The 21905-nt window shown below is 37.3% G+C and overlaps 1 protein-coding gene and 1 pseudogene across 2 annotated transcripts in view; one reads left to right on the top strand and one right to left on the bottom strand.

Moving 5' to 3' along the window:
• The window catches only part of MINDY2 (MINDY lysine 48 deubiquitinase 2), a 60393-nt gene extending 38896 nt beyond the window's left edge, over positions 1-21497 (top strand). Inside the window, exons 6-9 of one of the 2 annotated variants that reach the window (XM_059699880.1) lie at positions 6443-6585; positions 16503-16676; positions 17904-18104; positions 19575-21497. In XM_059699880.1, the coding sequence (XP_059555863.1) occupies positions 6443-6585; positions 16503-16676; positions 17904-18104; positions 19575-19703 (647 nt within the window). In that variant the 3' untranslated portion in view covers positions 19704-21497. The remainder of the gene's footprint in view (positions 1-6442; positions 6586-16502; positions 16677-17903; positions 18105-19574) is intronic. The other variant, XM_059699889.1, reaches the window with a different exon arrangement.
• On the bottom strand, positions 1409-2298 carry LOC132236721 (TATA-box-binding protein-like; annotated as a pseudogene).
• Positions 21498-21905: the final 408 nt, after the last annotated feature.

The following is a 21905-nucleotide window of genomic DNA, read 5'->3' as shown; positions in this document are numbered from 1 at the left end:
TCAGGCAGCCTTGAGCCCTGGTGGCTGCGAGGCCTGGGGCTCAGGCAGCCGTGGGCTCAGTTAGCTGCGAGGAGAAACATCTCCTGTGGGCTCAGGCAGCTGCGAGTCCCGGCAGCTGCGAGGCCCAGGGCTCAGGCCTCACAGCCGCCACGGTCAGCAGTGGCAGCAGCAGCAGGGTGAACGGGACAGTGCCTTCCCCTGATCAGCCCGGTCACCTCCCACAGAGGGAGGCCAGACTGCAGCTTAGGCCCGCTCCCCTGGAGCGGGCCTAAGCCGTCAGTAGGACATCCTCTGAGGACTCCCAGACTGTGAGAGGGGGCAGGCCAGGCTGAGGGACCTCTTCCCCGCCCCCCCCCCAGTGCACAGATTTTCATGCACCAGGCCTCTAGTCTGTAATAAAAGTGTAACATGCTAATTACTCCAGACTTCCTTCCACACGACCTTCTGGACGAAGCCAGGGCTGTAAGGGAAGCCCAGGTTCTAGATGCCAGAGGGAAGCCGGTGCCAGCAGCTGGGGGAAGGAAGACCTATTCTTACATGAATTTCGTGCATTGGGCCTCTAGTCATATATAAAAGAAGAGGTCACAATGGACATTTTTACTTATAATGTAGCAGTTAGCTTCCCTCCATCATTTTCTTCATATTTTCTTGGGTATAGTTTTCAACTGAAGTAGTAGTTTGCTCTCTTTTCTATTTAGCCTACAACTGTAATTTTCCTTTTGAATCAATAAAATATCCAAAAGGTGATTATATTGTAGATATAATGCCTGAACACACACACAAAAAATTATTTTTCTGACATTAGTGTTTGAAAATATCTCTTAGTTTCAGAAATTCAATGCTAAATTACTTTATCAAATTATTTTCCTTTATTACTAAAGAGCTATTAGAGAAGATGAAAGTACTGAGTGCCTTAAAGGATGTGAAGTTAAAAAGAGGGACACTAAAATTAGGCAAAAAGGAACAAAAAGAGGTATTTTATAAACAGCATTTATTGTACAGAGTACTGAGAAGAGAAATATTTATAGCCGTTCGTGTTCATTAATGCATCTGTTCTTTCCTGCAGTCCTGAGAAGGAGGAATGTGTCTGGCACAAAAATAAATTCTGGACTTACAAATTAGAAAAACAACAGTTTTAAAAAACATTTTTACTTTTCTGGTAGAAATATAAAACCTGTGGTTTAGGAGGAAGAAAGCAAACAAAATTAAAAGTCCAGTCAATTGTAGAGGTGGCTTTAACACCAAAGTTTTGTTTCTTAAACCAATTTGTCAACAGCAGTAAGAGTTTAAAATCAGCACAGTGCAGCCATTACAGTAAGACACGTGCATGTGCAGGCTGCAGTCCACACAGACCCAGGCTACCCTCAACACCACCACTTAAATGTACCATAATTGATGAGTTTTTAAAACTAGAGGGTGGGCGGGCAAAACAGCCATTACATTGTCTTCCTGAAGTCCTTGAGGATAGAGTAGATGTTTTCAAAGGCTTCATAAACTTCTGCTCTGACTTTAGCACCTGTTAATACAACTTTTCCCAAAACAAAAATAAGAACAATTCCGGATTTGATCATCCTGTAGATTAAACCAGGAAATAACTCTGGCTCATAACTACTGAACTGTTGGTGGGTCAGCATGAGGCCTTCTAACCTTGTGGGGAACTTCACATTGCAACTCCACACCGTGTTCTGTACCTTGAAGTCCAAAAACTTGGCTGGGAAACCCAACTCTGTACCACTCTGGCATACTTTCTTCCTGCTAGTCTGGACCGGTTTTCATTCCTGGCATGGGTGCCCACCATCTTCCCAGAATTGAAGATCAGGGCTGTGGTCCAGGGCTCCTTTATTCTCATGATCACAGTAGCAAACCACTTGGAATTATATGCAGTATTTCAGGCACGAAGTGCAGTGGTCTTTAGGTCAAGTTTACAACCAAGATTCACTGTGGATACAGTATTTTGCAGCTGTGGCATGATCTCCGAGCTCTCAGAGGGCTGTGTGGTGGGGGTTAGGGGTAAAGGGTACAGGGTCGTGGTGCCCGGCATGGCTGCAGTTGTTAGAGTCTGTGAGTGGAAGAGCTGAGTGTCTGTCCTGAGGCTCCTGATTCACCTGCTGGGCCTTTGCTGCTGCTGCCCTTGCTGCTCCTCCAGAATGGACAGACTGTTGGTGTTCTGAATGGGCTGTGGAGTCAGCCATGTGCCATACGGCATCATTGGGCTAAAGCTAGGGATTCCAGGAGTCCTGTGCCCTCGGGGGAGGCCGGGACTTGAGTGTAGGGTGGCACACTATTGTTCTGATCCATGGTGACCTTTGCAGTCTTCCCCAGAGCATGCCCAGCAGAACTTCTAAGCAACTTCCTCAGCTCCCAGGGTTATCTTCAGACCAACAAAGTGAGGCTGCTCTGGAGTCACTGCAAATAGCAGAACCCACCCTAAAAGGCCTAGTCACATGGCCAGTGGCCCAGGCACGCACCATGGCAACCCTTCCCGACCCCTCTCAGGAAAATAATTTCTAATTTAAATTTATTTTCAGTGATATTATCTTATTGTTACCATTATATTAATTTTCACCCCACTTTATTATCATTAATAACAAAATTGAAATTTAATCTAAATATTGCAAATAAACTATTTGTCATTTGAAGCAATGCAGATAAATAAACTGCTATATAATGTTTAGAATTGTTTGCCAAGATTTGTTTAATTAGTTATGAAAAGTTGAAACTAGATTAGGTTTTTTAATATTCCACTAAAATCACAGGAGTGTCACTGTTTAAGAGTTGGTAGAAGAATTAGGAAACATTGCTCTCTGTATGTCCAAATTACCCTGCTTTGTGGTTTGGGAAGAAATACAATTCAGTTTGCATTTATAATAATAAGCACTAAATTATTTATTATTATTATTCGTATTAGTATTAGTATTATTTTGAAAGAGAAAGGGAGAGAGAAAGAGAGAGAACCATTGATGTGAGAGAGAAATACTGATTGGTTGCCTCCACATGCACCCTGACTGGGATCAATCCTGCAACCGGGTATGTGTACTTTTGGTGCATGGGACGATGCCCAATTAATTGAGCCACACCAGCCAGGACATAAGCACTAAATGTTTAAACTTAATACCAACAATTCTCCTGGGTTTCAGTCTTTACCATAAGTAATTTTGTCCTTGAGAAAGTCATTCTCACTGAGCCTCTGTCCTGTTCTATAGAAAGAAGTCAAGAAAGACCTTTCTAGTGTTGAATTTTTCAGAGAGAATGTGCTGTATTTCCATTGAATTTTTGTGTCTTCTTGAAGGATTTGTAGATGCATATTGGGTGAGTGAGTTGTGGGAGGCCCATTTGGAAACATCTTTCTGAAGGAAGGGTTTGGTAACGAGCAGTGGTACCTCTCAGCACAGGCATCTACTTACTTTTAAAATGCTATATAACATTAAGTGCTTTAGTATATAACACACCCATTCTACTCAGTAATTTAGTACTTAGCAAAGTAATAATAGTAATTGAGGGAGGTGACTATTTCTAAATGTATAAACCTCAGAAGTTTAATTGTGCTATAAATTTCCTTTGGCTGTGGCCTTCTATATAACAATTTTGCATTTCCCCGCCTGCCTTACACAATTCTTTGGAATAGTGTGATATATGGATAACATTTTACAACCACTTTGCAGCTTGACTTGGTGTGGCTTGATAATAAGGGTGAGGGATGGAGAGTAAGTGGAATAAACCTATACTCTCAGCTGCCTTGGCCCTTCCAAGTTTCTTTTCTTTTCTTTCTTTCTTTCTTTTTTTTTTTAAATATATTTTATTGATTTTCCACAGAGAGGAAGGGAGAGAGACAGAGAGTCAGAAACATCGATGAGAGAGAAACATCGACCAGCTGCCTCCCGCACATCCCGCACTGGGGACGTGCCCGCAACCCAGGCACATGCCCTTGACCGGAATCGAACCTGGGACCCCCCCAGTCCCCAGGCCGACGCTCTATCCACTGAGCCAAACCGGCTTTGGCCCAAGTTTATTTTCAATTTCTTGTTGAGGTGTCAGTTTATTAACACCCTGTATTTGCACCTCTCTGCTCACTTATGAAACTTTATTTAGAGCAGCTGTCGCCAACCAGTGGTCCGGGTACCACTGGTGGTCCGTGAGATCCGAAAGGTTGGCGACGGCTGTTTTAGAGCACTCTCTTCCCCTCTGTTGTTTCTGAGACTTTTCTTCTTCAGAAAGGGAACAAAAGGAAGAAGAGAAAGGTCAGAAGAAGAGAAATACAGGCTTTTAAAATATATATACAGTTGATTTTCATTATTCCCAGTAGTTATGTTCTGTAACAGCGAATTTCAATCTTTTTCATCTCATGGCACATATAAACTAATTGCTAAAATTCTGTGTCACGCCAAAAATATATTTTTTGCCAATCTGATATAATTTTCATTCATTCATACTGGACAGCTATTCTGTTGGCTGTTACCATTTTTTTACTTGACAGTCTAAGGGAAAAGAGGTCAGTGCCCCTGATTAAATAGTCAGGTATTGCATGTTTTTGTTTTGTTTTGTTTTTGTTAATCCTCACCTGAGGATATTTTTTCCATTGCCCTTTTTCTTTTTTTTTCAAAGAGAGTAGAAGGGAGGGAGGAAGGAGGAGCGAGAGAGAGAAAGAGAAACACCGATGTGAGAGAGACACACATGCCTCCAGCATGTGCCCCGACCGGGGGCAACCCAGGTACATGCCCTTGACTGGCAATCAAGCCAGCGACTCTTGCACAGGCCGACACTCTCACTGCTGAGCGACACTGGCCAGGGCAGGTATTGCATGTTTTAAAAATTCTTGAGCACACCAGTTGAAAATCGCTGTTCTATAAAGTTGCTATGAACACTGAATTAGTGAATACTAAACCAGTGCTCCTACGGGAAACACAAGATTAGGTTCCTGTGAGCCTTTAGTCACAAGCTTTTCATCAACTGATAAATATATAACCTTGTTTTATGTGCATTTCTGTTTAGAGACATCTTATTCAATATACTATATGGGTGATTCAGTAACATTAAATGCATGGCAAACAGCACTATAACTCACCTGGACAAAGCTATAAAAATTTGTGTATTCTCCATAGGCACATCACAGACTTTGTGCACTTAGGAGCACCAGCTAACACTCCAGCATCACGCTTGGGGGCCATTTTACACAGTAAAAATCACTCCACCAAAAGCACAAAAATGTGAAGAATGTGGCACTCCATAGACTGTGAAAAGGACACTTGTTCACAGTGTGAGAGCTAAAACAAGGCCTAGTGTTGCCTTGTTTGATCTCAGTGGAGAATGTGCATGTTTGGTGACTCAATTTTTTTTTGTGTGTGACTCAATTTTTTGCAGCTTTGCACATATCCAGGGATGACCCTGAAAGTGCACAGCAAGTATTGATTTTGGAGTTAATAAATTTTAGCTAGTAGGCAAATTTGGCCATTAGCAAGGATCAACTATACATGTCTTTTAAATTAAATCGCAGAAAACTTTTGTGTGTTTCATTATGTTTTGAAAACAAAAGAGATCACTTCTATTTCTGAACTTGATATAGATGGATGGATGGATGGATGGATAGATAGATAGATAGATAGATAGATAGATAGATAGATAGATAGATAGATAGATAGATAGATAGATATAGAGTGGCATATGTTGGAGGAGATTAGGATAAAATGGCATCAGTTATCCACTATTTTCTCTTCATTTTTATGCCTACTTTTAGTTTTAAGGCAAGAATTGAGCAGTTTGTGAATTTCAAATTATCTGGGACCTTTATTAAAATCTTAAGCAACTCAATTTGTTAAGACTACTTTTAATTTTGAAAAACCTATTATTGGGGAAGGAGCTGTTGACATACATATTTTACTCCTATGCACTTTTTTAAAAATATTTTTTTTATTGATTTCAGAGAGAGGGATAGAAACATCAATGATAAAAGAGAGTCATTGATTGGCTGCCTCCTGCACGCCTCACACTGGGGATCGAGCCTGCAACCCGGGCATGTGCCCTGACCGGGAATCGAATCGTGACCTCCTGGTTCATAGGACAATGCTCAACCACTGAGCCACGCTGGCTGGGCTCCTATGCACTTTTTAAATTGCTAACTCTTGCCTTTTTGTTTTAGTGGGTTTTAGTTTTACTGTATCTATGTTTTGTTGCAAGCTGCCTGAAATCCTTTTTGGAAGTAGGTAAAGTATATATAAATACATTAATTAATAAAAAGAATTTCATGTGACTGTTTTCTTTAGGATGGGGATGTCTATAGACACATCTTCTAAAATAAAAAGGTAGAATCTCCAATTTGGGGCCATCATGTTATTGTAGGAGTTTTATTCTGACTGGCCTTTCTTCATACTTTAACACAATGTAAATAGAAAAACTTTTTTAATTTTGAAATTATTCTTCCATCTAATATTGTGCATTGGTTCCATAGGTTTCGTAGCTGAGCAGTTTCTAAATAACACAGCCACTCAACTGACATACCATGGATTATGTGAACTAACTTCAACGGTTCAGGAAGGAGAACTTTGTGTGTTTTTTCGGAATAATCATTTTAGCACCATGACCAAATACAAGGTATGATATAGAAATAACTGTTTGTTAATTGAAATTAAAGGAACTTGATTTAGAAATGTCTTATCTACTTCAAAATAAAAAAATTTAGCATAATATTCCTTAAACATCAAATTATGAAGGTAATTATTAAATACTTTTTTAGGATAGAATGGATTAGCTCAGTGATGGCGAACCTATGACACCTCTGACACGCGAACTCATTTTTTTGGTTGATTTTTCTTTGTTAAATGGCATTTAAATATATAAAATAAATATCAAAAATATAAATCTTTGTTTTACTATGGTTGCAATATCAAAAAATTTCTATATGTGACATGGCACCAGAGTTAAGTTAGGGTTTTTCAAAATACTGACACACCGAGCTCAAAAGGTTCGCCATCACTGGATTAGCTATTTAATCGTTACTTCAGAGGCATCTGAGGCATTGCTTCAAGTGGAAATGTTCAGAAAATGGTTCAAGACTGGAATAATTTTTGTGTACAAATAGTAATTTTGGCATAGGAGGAGATTTACAAGAAAAATATGGCATGAGACTAAAAGAGAGGGCCCTGGACAGATTTGAGGAGTGCCAACATTTAAGGATTAGCTAGAGGAGTATGAATTAGCAAAGGAGACTGAGAAAGAAAAAAATAAAAGGAAAATCTAAAGAATATAGCATCATGTAAGCCAAAAGGGAGATAGTGTATCAAGAAGAATGGAGATCTGTTATTAAATTGTGGTGAGAGAATACTGGAGAAGAGTCTATTAATGATATGGATTTCATTGGTATCTTAGAGAATGGTGGTAGCAGGAAAAACTCAATTTGAATTGGTTAATAAATGCTTGGGATGTCAGAAACTAGAAACAGATTAAGTACCTCTTTGAAACAGTTCGGGAGCGGGCAGAGACATAATGGCTCATAGCTGTATTGGAATCCAGGGGATGTTTTTTATTTTTTTTTATTTTTATTTTTTAAATATATTTTATTGATTTTTTACAGAGAGGAAGGGAGAGAGATGATAGAGAGTTAGAAACATCGATGAGAGAGAAACATCGATCAGCTGCCTCCTGCACATCTCCCACTGGGGATGTGCCCGCAACCCAGGTACATGCCCTTGACCGGAATCGAACCTGGGACCTTTCAGTCCGCAAGCCGACGCTCTATCCACTGAGCCAAACCGGTTTCGGCAGTTTTTTATTTTTTAATATGAGAGACTTAGTCCTGTTTAAATATAGACGGACTCAATAGAGAAAGGATAAGGATTTAGGAGAGGGGTATTTGATGTTGGGAGGCTCCTAAGAGAGTGCAAAAGGATAGGAATGTTCACAGGTGAAGGAGATTGACCCTTGTTTTAAAAAAGACCTCTTCACCCCTAGCTGGTTTGACTCAGTAGATAGAGCGTCGGCCTGCACACTGGAGGGTCCTGCGTTTGATTCCAGTCAAGGGCACATGCTCAGGTTTCGGGCTCAATCCCCAGTGTGGGGCATGCAGGAGGCAGCCAATCAGTGATTATCACCATTGATGTTTCTATCTATATCTCCCTCTCCCTTCCTCTCTGAAATCAATTTTAAAAAAAAAAGACCTCTTCATTGTAAAGGAGAGAAAAAATAGACTATGAGTATAGCTGCAGGGAGATTTACAGATTTGATGGCAGGAAGTAGAGGAAGTTACTGTGAATGCTTTTGTTTGTTTTGTGGAAGGCAGATCATTTACTGAGCCTGAGTGGGACGGTTTGGTTTCATAGAAGGAAAGTTTGAAGTAGTCTTTATAGCGTGTGGGAGAAAGCTGTAACGAGAGAAATTAAGAAGAATCACCAGACGTTGTTGGGAAGGTAATTATTACTTGTGTAATTTTTTTGCAGGAGTATCTGTCAGAGTACATTCATGGAGAAGGTGGCTAGTTTGTTATTCTAGATTTGGGACTTCGTAAGTGGGTGCAACAAAGAGTAGAAGAGCAAAGAAATTCAGGGACATGATGGTTTTATGAACATGCTGATATTGTCCAAATTTATAAATATTGTATAGAGCAAATAAAATACTATTCTTCATTAAGGTGATCTTATTTATATAGAAGGGATAAGTGGGAACAGCTATCCTGGTGGCCAGTCACTAGGGGAAATGCCATTGTTTACTATATTGACAGCCAAGCTGAAATAGTAACACTGTTTTTATGTTTGTTTGTTTGGTTTTTGTTTTTTTAAATTTTGTTTTATTGCTTAAAGTATTACAAAGAGTATTACATATGTCTCCTAGGAACACTGTTTTTAGAGTTTTGTTTTGTTTTGTTTTTATGAAAAATTGCAAACTTACAGAAAAATAACAAGACTAATTCAATGTGTGCCTATTATACTCCTCTTTTTAAACAATTTTTACATGATACTATTTTCATCTTTTTGCTTATATTTCAATATACATATTTAAACAAGAACATTTCCATTCAAATAAATCACAGTACCATTGTTTCATCTAACAAAATTAACTATAATTTTTAATATAATCTAATACCCAGTCCATATTCAGATTTCCCATTTGTCCCCATGTAGTTTTATGGTCGATTTGTTCAAACCAGGCTCTCATCAAGGACCATGCATTACATTTGGTGAATTAACTCCATTTTAATATGATGTAAGTCTTGTGTTTTCCAGGGGTCTTATGGGCCTTTGTGCTATTTATTTATGCCCCCATTATAATCCTCTCCACCCTATTTCCTACATTCCTATTGGACCCGGGGTGGGGCGGGAACCTGGTGGAAGGGGGAGTGGGGGGATGAGAGGGACATCTGTAATACTCCCAACAATACAGTTAAAAAAGAAAAAGAAAAAGAAAAAGAACTATAATTCCAACCCTAACAGTCTTTAAATAAGACACTGCTTTACTTCTGGCAGAGTACCCAGTGAGTACATTGCTTAGAAGAGTCAGGGACACTTTTCCCTCCTCATTTATCTAGCAACTAATTAACTGGATTTACAATAAAATCTACACTTCTTTGGCTGTTGCTGTAGAACTAGAAGCCCTAACGGAACAATTTAATAAAACTTAGGAAGGGGCTCCTCCAAAATGGTATCAAGCCCTAGCCAGTTTGGCTCAGTGGATAGAGTGTCGGCCTGTGGACTGAGGGAGTCCCAGGTTCGATTCCGATCAAGGGCACATGCCCAGGTTGCAGGCTCAATCCCCAGTGTGGAGAGTGCAGGAGGCAGCCTGTCAGTGATTCTCTCTCCTCATTGATGTTTCTATCTCTCTCTCCCTATCTCTTTCTCTCTGAAATCAATAAAAATATATTTAAAAAAATAAAAACAAAATGGTATCCATTTGCTTACTAAGGAAATATGATGGAAAATTGTTCCCTTGGTAAACCTATTAAACATTAAAACCATTATTCTCTACTACTGATTCCTGGGTTGTTTGAGTTTTTGTAGTTGTTTATGAACTTGAGGGCCAGGGAATCTGTGATCTAATAATGATACAAGTAAGAAAAAAAGTAGAAAGCTGCTTTTTCAAATAAGGTAAGGCTACATTTAATACTGCATTAGATCTTCATAATGTCTTTTAACATTGCACTTTTGAAGATTTTAGGGTCATTTTATGCATTCATATTTAATGATCACTTTACTTCCTATCTTTCTGAACTATAAACATAATTCATCCCATAGAATTCAGATATACTTTCAACAATAAAATAAATTTAATATCCGGATAGAATATTTTTTAATCCTCACCTGAGGGCATGCTTAGAGAGAGGAAAGGAGAGAAAAATATTGATGTGAGAGAGAAACATCATTTGGCTGTCCTCTGCACGTGCCCCAACCAAAGATCAAACCCACAGCCCATTCATGTGCCCTGACTGGGAATTGCACTGGCCACCTTTCGGTGCATGAGAGGATGCCCAGCCGGCTGAGAGCTACTCTGGCCTAGCTGGATAGAATTCTTTCTACTACTGATAAATGTTGTCTGTAACTAGGGGCCTATAATAATAAATTGACAATATCTACAAACTTTTTACTTTATTAGTGGAGCTTATTTGTATTAGAATTTGCGAAAAGCATCTTTATGCTTTCTGGTACCCATATCATATCATATATCATCTATGCCCTGACTGGGAATCGAACCAGCAACCTCTTGGTGCATGGGATAACACTCAACCAACTGAGCCACACCAGCAGGGCTCCATAGACTTTTTATTAGGCCTTTTGCCATTACAGTCACAATGGATGTGTTGATCAAATTGACTCCCCCCCCCCCCAGGTATAGTATCTACGAATCAATCTCACATTTTCTAACTAACACAATATGACCTCCTATGGTTTTAATTGCACAGCTTCTCATGACATTTTCTCTGACCACAGATACTAATTGACTTCCTGCTGAAAAGTCCTCTGATCATTCCTAGTTTTGTGGTTTACTATTCCTAAACTCTGGGCAAGTACCTCTGCTGTTTCCTCTATTACTAGCAAAGTAATCAAGTCCAGCTCTTGTTAGTTATTAGTTGTAATAGCACTCTCCGTAATCCTTGATTAAACTATTCATCCCTCATCTGTCCATTGGCAGCAAATACACACATCTCCAATTTCTGCTACCACTTGTTACCTTGCTCCATGTACTTCCACTTAATCTTATACAGTTGAATTGGACAGATCGTCATGGCAGAACCACGCTGAGTATGTTCTCCTATGAAGATGTGAGCTTTTTATCAGCACAACTAGGTTAGTACTGAAAGCAGCAGGAGGAGACCCTACCAAGAGAACAGATGTTCTCGGGGCCGTTCCTCTGGTTCTAGAGGTGAGGTGACTTTTTATACAGGCAGGAAACTTGACAGTATAAGTGAGTTTTAAATAAATTACCTTTTTCCTAGAAACATTCTGTTTTGCTTCTCATATGATCATGACTAATTATTCTATCTCCAAGATCTATTTATCCTGTTTTGTTTTATGATCCTCCTCCACTTCTCCAGTACTTTCTGCTTGCTCTGAAGTAAGATAGACCACTGATTCCTTGGCCCTCGACTGCAGATCCCCTAGTTTCTAGGTCTTTGGCATATAGACTGACATGTCTCGCTCTTGATCATTCTTTTATGAAGTATCAACTTTATGTTCACGTCATAATTGTTCCTTCTACCTGTTGGCTTCAAATTACTGACATCTCTCTGGAGTATATTCAAAACCAGGGTTTTTGAGGTTGGCTTTTGTTTGTTTGCTTTAACTTTCCATTTAGAGATTAGAAGTGAAGATTAGTTTAGGAGAAGATACAATTGTAGATAAGTACTGAAGCCATGTTAAAGAAATAAATTTGCCCATTCTCTTTCTTCTTTGACTAAGACTATAGTGGGAATTTTGTTTTCCACAGAAGACTACATTTAAATGAATATTTATTTAATTTAGTTATTTTTTTATTTATTTTTTATTTTTTATTTTTTTTAAATATATATTTTATTGATTTTTTGCAGAGAGGAAGGGAGAGGGATAGAGAGTTAGAAACATCGATGAGAGAGAAACATCGATCAGCTGCCTCCTGCACACCCCCTACTGGGGATGTGCCAGCAACCAAGGTACATGCCCTTGACTGGAATCGAACCTAGGACCCTTCAGTCCACAGGCCGACGCTCTTTCCACTGAGCCAAACTGGTAAGGGCTAATTTAGTTATTTTTAAAAGGTGGTTGATGCATCAAAAATTGTTACTTTCGCCCAGGTGGTGTGGCTCAGTGGTTGAGCATCAACCTATGAACCAGGAGATCAGGGTTCGATTTCTTGTCAGGGCACATGCCCAGGTTTCGGGCTCGATCCCCAGTGTGGGACTTACAGGAGGCAGCCAATCAATGATTCTCTCTTATCATTGATGTTTCTATCTCTCTCTCCCTTTCCCTTCCTCTCTGAAATCCATAAAAATATATACTTTTTAAAAAATGGTCACGTTTTTAAATTTTTTTTTTTTTTTTTATGGGGACAGTGGATACAGAAATGTGGAAAAAGAATAAGGAAAGTAGCCCTAACCGGTTTGGCTCAGTGGATAGAGCATTGGCCTGCGGATTGAAAGGTCCCAGGTTCGAGTCCGGTCAAGGGCATGTACTTTGGTTGCGGGCACATCCCCAGTGGGAGGTGTGCAGGAGGCAGGTGATGGAAGTTTCTCTCTCATCGATGTTTCTAACTCTCTGTCCCTCTCCCTTCCTCTCTGTAAAAAATCAATAAAATGTATTTTTAAAAAGTAAGGAAAGTAATAAATTCCACAGTACAGGCCAAGAGATTTATCTTTTTCTTTCATATAGGAGACAGGAGAAGGAGATAGATATAGAAACTGAGATAAATTTAGGTGATATTTATGAATGTAATACTTTATAATTATTAAGCACCATGTGTCTTACATTGTGCTAACCACTTTATATTCATTATCTTATTTAATTTGCACAACTCCCCTATGAGATGTGAATATTATTACTCCCTCATTACTTTACAGCTGAAAGAACAGGCTTATAGGCCCTAAGTTACTTGCCCAAGACCACTCAGCTTGTAAGCAGCCCCAACCTGACTTCAAGCCCACATTTTCAACAGCTTTGCCTCTCTGGGTAGATGTCTTTGTGGATGAGATTTATGTTTGTTAAGTAGGAGTAATATTCATCTTTCAGTTTATAATCTCTTAAAAATTTTCTGATCTTAATGTCTCTATTACTTCATGAGAAAAGAAAACTGAAGTTCAAAGGTATTAAGTAATTTCAGTCCAAACTAGTTAACCAAAAATATTCAGGCAGTGCTTTTCTCCATATTTTAATGGCTGGAATTACTTAATTTTTTATTACATTTGCCAAGTTTTATTTTATCAATTTATAAATTGTGATGATATTCTCACTATGTTATTCATACTCTGTATACAACTAATTTATGATGATATTACCAGTTTTCTTTTGTTATCCAATTGCCTATTTTATAAAATGATAAAAATTATTTAATGCCATTTCTTTATCATTTTTATATAATTTATACATTTTATACATGAATAAATAATTTAAGAATTTAATACATGCTTTCTCTATTATTTTTTATGAAATTAGTATTTTAGAGACTGGTGAATGAGATCAGAAGGAAGATTCAAAGCTTAGAAAAGAAAGCTTTGACTAGATAATGCAGCAAAAGTGATTGTGGGTATAAAGGCAAAAAGTATTCTTGATGGTAATTTAACTGTAGACTCTCGGGAAAAATGGGCCTAAACTGTTCAGTACTATACTAATACATACTTTGCTATTCTACACTGCAATTTATATAAAGGAACTGTTGAGTAATAATCAGCATTGTTGACAGTGGACCAGTTACAGACCTTTTCGATAAATGTCAAGATCTAAAAGAGGAAGAAATTGAGGCTGATGGTCCTTGAGAAGACAGGTCAGTTATACCAGGAATGGGATACCCTTTTAGATAAAAGTATATAAATATTCATATGCGCTGGATGATAACAGCTTTAAGGGAAACCCTCCTAGTAATTACCTACCCTAAAGTGTCATTTGGAAAAAAAAATATTGATAAGATTATGGTTCTTCCCCTAGCACACAGCCAATCATTATATGATCTACATAAACTAAATTATAAAGCCTAAATATTGTATAATATAATGGTATGTTGAAATGTATTGTGATAAATGTAAACAGAAAGATCAGATTTATTCAGTAGAAAATTGGCTGGAAAGAACTTTATTTTTTCTCTTAAATTATCCTAGGACAAGGTAGGCCCTAACTGGGTATTAAAAATAGGTTAGATAATGATGACCATGGCTCTGGCTCTCAAGGAGCTTGAAATATATTCAGAGGAATGAGTAAGTAAGCAGGCAACTACAATTCATTGTATAAAGTGGAAAGAGCAGGTTTCTATGGAATCATGTAAAAGGGGCACCTAATACCAGATTAAGGTAGGATCATTACTTTCTATGATATGAATCCTCAAGCACTTAGCGTAGTGCTGAGCATATGATGAGCATTTAAGTACTGGGTGAATTGAAACATATCTGATTTTTTTTTTTAAGTATGAATCTGGAGTTAATTTTTGCTTAAAACAATGTCTTTAAACTTTATATCAAAATGTTTTTCTTTATAAATACTTTCCATGTTATTATAGTAATTTTAATCACTATAAATTAATCACTATCTACAGCTAACTCTTGAATGTAACTGCTAGTAGACAACAGGAAAGAGTTTGTGCTTTAGGACGAGCTATGTCCCACTGTGCTGGACATATAATAAATGTTTAAAAATAATTACTTAGTTTTTAAAGCATCAGAATTAATTCAGTAATTTCTCTACCCACACCACCAACCTCTTTAAAGGAATTTCTTATTCTTAACTTATTAAGATTAATTGTGATGATAAGAGAGAATATGCAAAGTATGGTCAGCTGCCTAAACTGTTCCCCATTGAGCAGCTGCCTCCTGCATACCCCCTCCTGGGGATGTGTCCTGACTGATAATTGAACCATGACTTCCTGGTTCATAGGTGACGCTCAACCACTGAGCCAAACCAGCCAGGGAGAGGCAACATTTTTAAGTTTTCTCTAATACCTTATATACTTCTTCTAGAAAGAATTTCAGATGAATTCCAAAAACATTTAGAACAATAGTAGCATCACTGAAATAAGTTAATATTCCCAAGCAGAAGCACTTTTTTAAAAAAAATTAATTTCAGAGAGGAAGGAAGAGGAGAGAGAGAGATAGAAACATCAATGATGAGAGAGAATCATTGATCAGCTGCCTCCTGCACGTCCCCTACTGGGGATTGAGCTCACATCCTGGGCATGTGCCACTGACTGGAATCAAACCTGGGACCTTTCAGTCCTCAGGTTGACGCTCTATCCAATAAGCCAAACCAGCTAGGTCCCAAGCAGAAGCACTTAGATAACTTTTGTTTTTATATTTAAGCTCTGGTAATAAACACTGTATTAACCAGTAGGAACTTTGAACAGGTAAATGAAAGTGATATCTTTGGCAAATCTGAAGAAAAATGGCTTACAATCCTTATGTGTATACTAGAGACACTTACACATGATTGGAATCAGAACTAATACATATGAAAAAGTAAAGATCAATGCTAAATTCTTTGGTAGTGACTATTAATATGAGTTCATTGATCGATTCAATAAAGTTGATTGATTATATTTTATGGGTACACTACACTAAGGGCCAGAGATATAAAGATTAAAACATATAGTCTGGGGAATAAGGCAGAAAAACACAATTATTGTATAGTGTGATTCAGGGCTACAATAGAAACAGGTACAAAGTACTGTTGGTACAGAGAAAGGAAAAATTGATATAGATTGGATTAGTCATATTGGCTTATGACTATAGGCAGAGTGATATCATTTTATTATGACTGTGTCTTATTTATTACCTGATGTATTTTTAGGAACTTGTAGAGTATTTTTCTGTTTTGCAAAATGAGATTGTAACCTCCCCCCCAAAGACTATTTATAAGTCATTTACTTGTTGAACATGCCAGGAGCTCCTCAAATTATAGTATAATTTCTCATTATACTATAGTGTACCAATTATAAACTGTATTCAAAGCCAGCTAGATTTAATTCAGTGAGCAAATAAGATATCTACTTGGTCTACTATTTATTATGTTATACAGATCTAACTAGTAGGAGTAATTAATATGCTTTATGCATACAGATTATAAGATTTCTCTTAAATATTAATTAGTTTTGCCTGGCCAGTGTGGCTTGGTTGAGAATCCTCCCATAACCAAAAGGGCACCGGTTTGATTCCGGGTTAGGGCACACACCTGGCTTGTGAGCACAATCCCCAGTAGGGGGCATGCAGGAGGCAGCCCATTGATGTTTCTCTCCCTTATCGATGTTTCTCTCTCTTCCAATCTCTCTAAAATCAATAGAAACATATTAAAAATAAGTATGAACTAGTTTTTACCAATTTATCAGTCTTTTTTCTTTTGTTATTTCTTATTAAGGGTCTACTGTATTTGCTGGTAACAGACCAGGGGTTTCTTACTGAAGAAAAAATTGTTTGGGAAAGCCTTCATAATGTTGATGGTGATGGAAATTTCTGTGACTCAGATTTTCATCTGCGGCCTCCTTCAGATCCTGAAACTGTATACAGAGGACAACAAGATCAGATCGATCAGGTAAATTTGTTTATTTCTTCATATTATTTAAAATGTTCATTCCTTTCAAATACAAATTTAGTTATCCAAAACTTTGGAACAAAGATTTATTCATTAATATACTTATGTAATTTTTCTGACACTTCCTAAATAGATAAGTCATCATTCTATATGTATATTAATTATACACTTTGGTTCAGAAGGCCAGATCATAGAGAACTGTGATGGTTATGGTAAAGAGTTTGAATTTTATTTCATTGTGGTAGGGAAGATATGCCAGGTATATCACATGGAAGTGACATGAACTACTTCACCTTTTTAAAAGGTTGTGAGGTGGAGAATACAGAGGAAGGACACAGGTATAAGTAGAGACTAGTAGTCCAAGCAAGAGATGATAGAGATGAAGAGATGAGTACATGGTTGAGATATATTTTGGCTAATTAGAAAACGTATAAAAGAGGGAGTCTTGAAGATAGCATGCACTGGATAAAGTGTAGGTGAATAGAAAGAGTAGATTAGTGAGTAGAAGTCCCATTTAGAACTGAGACAGATAAGATTTTTTAAAAATTGATTTAAGAGAGAAGGGAAGAGAGAGGCATAGAGAGATAGAAACATCGATGAGAGAGAAACATTGATCAGCTGCCTCCTGCATACCCCCTCCTGGGGATGTGCCCTGACTGATAATTGATCCATGACTTCCTGGTTCATAGGTGACGCTCAACCACTGAGCCAAACCAGCCAGGCAGGGGCAACATTTTTAAGTTTTCTCTAATGCCTTATGTACTTCTTCTAGAAAGAATTTCAGATGAATTCCAAAAACATTTAGAACAATAGTAGCATCACTGAAATAAGTTAATATTCCCAAGCAGAAGCACTTTTTTTTTTTAATTGATTTCCGAGAGGAAGGGAGAGGGGAGAGAGAGATAGAAACATCAATGATGAGAGAGAATCATTGATCGGCTGCCTCCTGCACATCCCCTACTGGGGATTGAGCTCACATCCTGGGCATGTGCCACTGACTGGAATCAAACTTGGGACCCTTCAGTCCTCAGGCTGACGCTCTATCCAATAAGCCAAACCAGCTAGGTCCCAAGCAGAAGCACTTAGATAACTCTTGTTTTTATATTTAAGCTCTGGTATGTTTTTAAAAAGCCATTCCTAGTTTTGTAGTTATAACCTCTATATTTACACTCATTAGTTCTTGGGTAATGTCTCATAGCTAAAGATGGTTATAATTTCATTTCTTAGGACTATCTTATGGCATTATCTCTACAACAAGAACAGCAGAGCCAAGAGATCAATTGGGAACAAGCACCGGAAGGAATCAGTGATTTGGAACTCGCAAAGAAACTCCAAGAAGAAGAGGATAGACGGGCTTCTCAATATTACCAGGAACAGGAACAAGCAGCAGTTGCTGCTGCTTCTACTTCTGCTTCTACCCAGGCTCAGGTAAAAACAGTGTTCTCATTCTTAAACACAATGATCACTTTAACAAAGAAATTTGTGCTGAGATAAACATTTTTAAATTATATATTGACTCTTTAATTATGTAAGCATTTTAGCGCCCATTAGGTTTTATAACATTATCCTATTTTTGTGGTTATCTTACTATTTTTCTCATTTACTGAAGTTATTTTCATAAGGTTCTGATGACAAGAGTTTTCAAATTTATTTTTTAAAGTTATTAATAGCTGCACAGAATATAAACCAATTTAAACAGTCTTTTCTGTCAATCAGAGGGCAGTGTGAGCTATTACGGGAAGAATGTAGGCTCCAGAATCAGGTAGATGTGGATTTGCATTTCCTGTAACACCTTGGACAAAGTCATCTGCCTCTTAGCCTCATTTTCCCTGTCTGTAAAATAGGAGATAGTACTTAACTCTTAGGTTTGTGGTTGAGAACAACTAAACCCAGTGTCTGGCATGTACTAAGTATCTAACCAAGATTAGCACTTTCCCACTTTTTACTCTTCCCAGTTGAATGTTTTATGCACTGTAAATGTGACTGTTAAGTCGGTTTCTATATGTTAAATCTCATTGCATTAAATAGGGGGAAAAATCCCCCTTTTTATGTTTAACTGTACCGTGCCAGAACTGTAAGAAAGGGAGATGTCCTTTAAGAGCTGATGAAGATATAAATATAGAGGTCTCCATTAAAATAAGTATAACATATCTATTTCTAGCTCAAATATTGACTACCCCAAGCTTAAAAGTTAAAATCTACATTTATGATTAGCTTTTCATTAAAAATTTTCTTGCCCTAGCCAGTTTAACTCAGTGGATAGAGCGTCGGCCTGCAGAACAAAGGGTTCCAGGTGTGATTCTGGTCAAGGGCATGTACCTTGGTTGTAGGCTCCTCCCCAGCCCAGCCCTGGGGCTCATACAGGAGGCAACCAATCGATGTTTCTCTCTGTCTTTCCCTGTCTCTTCCCCTAAAAAATCAATGGAAAAAATATCCTTGGGTGAGGATTTTAAAAAACTTTTCTTTTTCTCTTATTTCACTGAATACACTTATTTCACACACTCAGTTTTCAATATTTTTTTTCTTTTAAAATCTGTTTATTATGGTAGTTGATGGGGGCTTAGAGAACTATTATAGTTTACCAATTGGTATCACTTTCATTAACATTCTCTAAACTTTAACATAAATATTTCTTGAATTTGAGACTTTAGGCAACAGAATCTTACTTGATGTTATTTATTGTTTGAAATTTCTATTTACTTAGAATAATTTATATATCTATCCAGAATTGTAGAGGCAACTACTCAGATACCATGTAACATAACAAGGCTATATGCCAATAGCTTCTTTTTTCATTAATGAGTTCTTTCACTCTTGCGGTTTTTCTTTCTAGATAACTATGATTAAGCATAGTTAAGAAAAGTTGAGGTAATTTCTTCTTGTTTGTTTTTTCTAAAGCAAAGCCAGCCAGCACAAGCCTCTCCGTCAAGTGGAAGACAATCGGGAAATAGTGAACGTAAACGAAAGGAACCTCGAGAAAAAGATAAAGAAAAAGAAAAGGAAAAAAATAGCTGTGTTATTTTGTAACAGGTGTTGGATTCTATTGAAACCATCTATGTGTCTTGAGAAAGAAAACCACAGGAGGAAAGGAAGAAAAACCGATAAATACCGTCTGTGCCTGATTTCCCAATGGATTTTGTTCATGTTTTTCAGGGGAAAGGTTGTTACATAACTTATAATCAGACTTTTCAAGTCACACAGTACACTATTTATGAGCTGGAGTTTCCTGTTACAAGTTGGAAATGCTGTGTGTTGTCATTCATGAAAAATACTGCACTTGTAGCCAAATAAGCAAATCACAGCAAATTTTGTGTCATAGTGACATTCATAACTCATATCAGTTAGTAAGCTATTTTATCTTCTGTTCTAACAATGAATGGAGGTAATTGATTTTGTCTGATTCCTTCCTGAAAACTAAATATTAGCACAATAGTTTCTGAAATTAATTTTTCAATATTAAATTATGATCTAATCCACAAGAAACCAGGGGTTTAATATAGGGATTTAAAAGGAAAAAAAAAGACAAAAAAAATGACAGGAATAAATAATCCTTAATTGTATATTGGACTAGTTCAGCCCTAAAACAGCTTTACATTTCTTTAGGAATGTACATTTTAGATATTATCATAAGAACTGATCATGGAGCTCAGATTTAATTAGATAGAAAAAATAAAGACTTGTATTTTTTTTTCCAGTAGCAAAAAATTACATAATACTAATACTCATATCCTATCAAAATCAGATATTATGACTTTGTAGTGTTGTGAAATTTTGAGGAATTTTGAAATCTTTAATATAGGTAACTTGGACCACAGCTACTATTTACTGGCAGAGTAATAAGTGAGAGTAAGGAGGAAACCACAGTGGATGCTGGGCTTTGTAAATATGAGGATGTAGAAAAGCAAGTAGTTCAGTGTCTACCTTTTTCTAGAATTACCTTGAACCTTAAAATTTAAATCATGTTTATTTGCTAGAAAATTAAGTATACTTCGTTAAAACCAACAAAAAAGCACATTTCTGAAGGGAAGTTAGATTATAATCTCTGAGTCTAGTAAAAAGTAGTAGTAGAAATCTGTTGGAGGAATTTATATAAAAACAATCAGATTTTTTTAACTTATGAGAACCAAATAAACCTATAACGTCTTGTAGTGTTTGTAGGATTCAGAAAGAATATTTATTGAACTTTATCATGAGGCAACACATGTATTTCTGTATTTCTAGATATAGTTTGGAAAACTATCCTTAATAGTCACTTTTATATGCTTTGTATTTAAAAGTTTGTTTTAGTCATTTTTGAAATGACTATTGCTGCTGCAAGTAGTTTCGTGATTTACATTCTAAGCCTCAGTAAGTTTGTTCAAGAGCATCAATCTAACCTGAGCATCCACTTGGAGAATGTTTTTTGTGGTCTGGGTGACAATAGACTACAGAAAAAAGAAAAAAGAAAAAGTGGTCTAGATTGCTTAAGCTATGTCCTTAACATTCTCCATGATCCAAGAGGATTAGTCTACATGTAAAAAGTAAAGTCTTATTTATGGAAGGAATTATTCTAAGGGAAAAATCCAGGGTCAAGCTATATCTTTTATGTCTTGTGTACTGCATGTCTGTTTATGTTATACCATTTGTTATTCCTTCAAATTTCCTATGCTAGCATGATAATCATCAGAGAACCTGTTTGGGGTATAAAACATTAATATAAAATATTTGGTAAGTCTCTTGATAATAACCCAGAATATGTGTACATTGGTAAAGTAACCAAATGTACTGCAGAATTCTGTTGGCTCAAACAAGTTGACCTTAGTCCAGGTTTACTCTTTTTTTTTTTTTTAATATTTTTTATTGATTTCAGAGAGGAAGGGAGGGGGATAGAAAGATCAATGATGAAAGAGAATCATTGATCTGCTGCCTCCTGCACATCCCCTACTGGGGGGATTGAGCCCACAACCCCGGCATGTGCCCTTGACTCGGGACCGAACTTGGGGCCCTCCAGTGCACAGGCCAATGCTCCATTCACTGAGCCAAACCAGCTAGGGCCAGGTTTACTCTTGTCATTGGGGTTGAAGGAGGAAACTAAAACTTCAGGGTTTGTTTTTCCCCAGATAGTAGTGATAGTGCAGTATATTTTAATAATAAATAAATAAATAAATCCTGAGAAATTTTACAAAGCATATTTGAGGCCTATGTTCCCATAATTATATTTACTATTTATTGCCCTTAAAAAATTTATGT

This window comes from Myotis daubentonii, chromosome 1, assembly GCF_963259705.1.
Source record: "Myotis daubentonii chromosome 1, mMyoDau2.1, whole genome shotgun sequence".
In the NCBI taxonomy this organism is placed as follows: Eukaryota; Metazoa; Chordata; class Mammalia; order Chiroptera; family Vespertilionidae; genus Myotis; species Myotis daubentonii.
The sequence above is the reverse complement of the archived record's forward strand: the minus strand, read 5'-3'. Positions and strand labels throughout refer to the sequence as shown.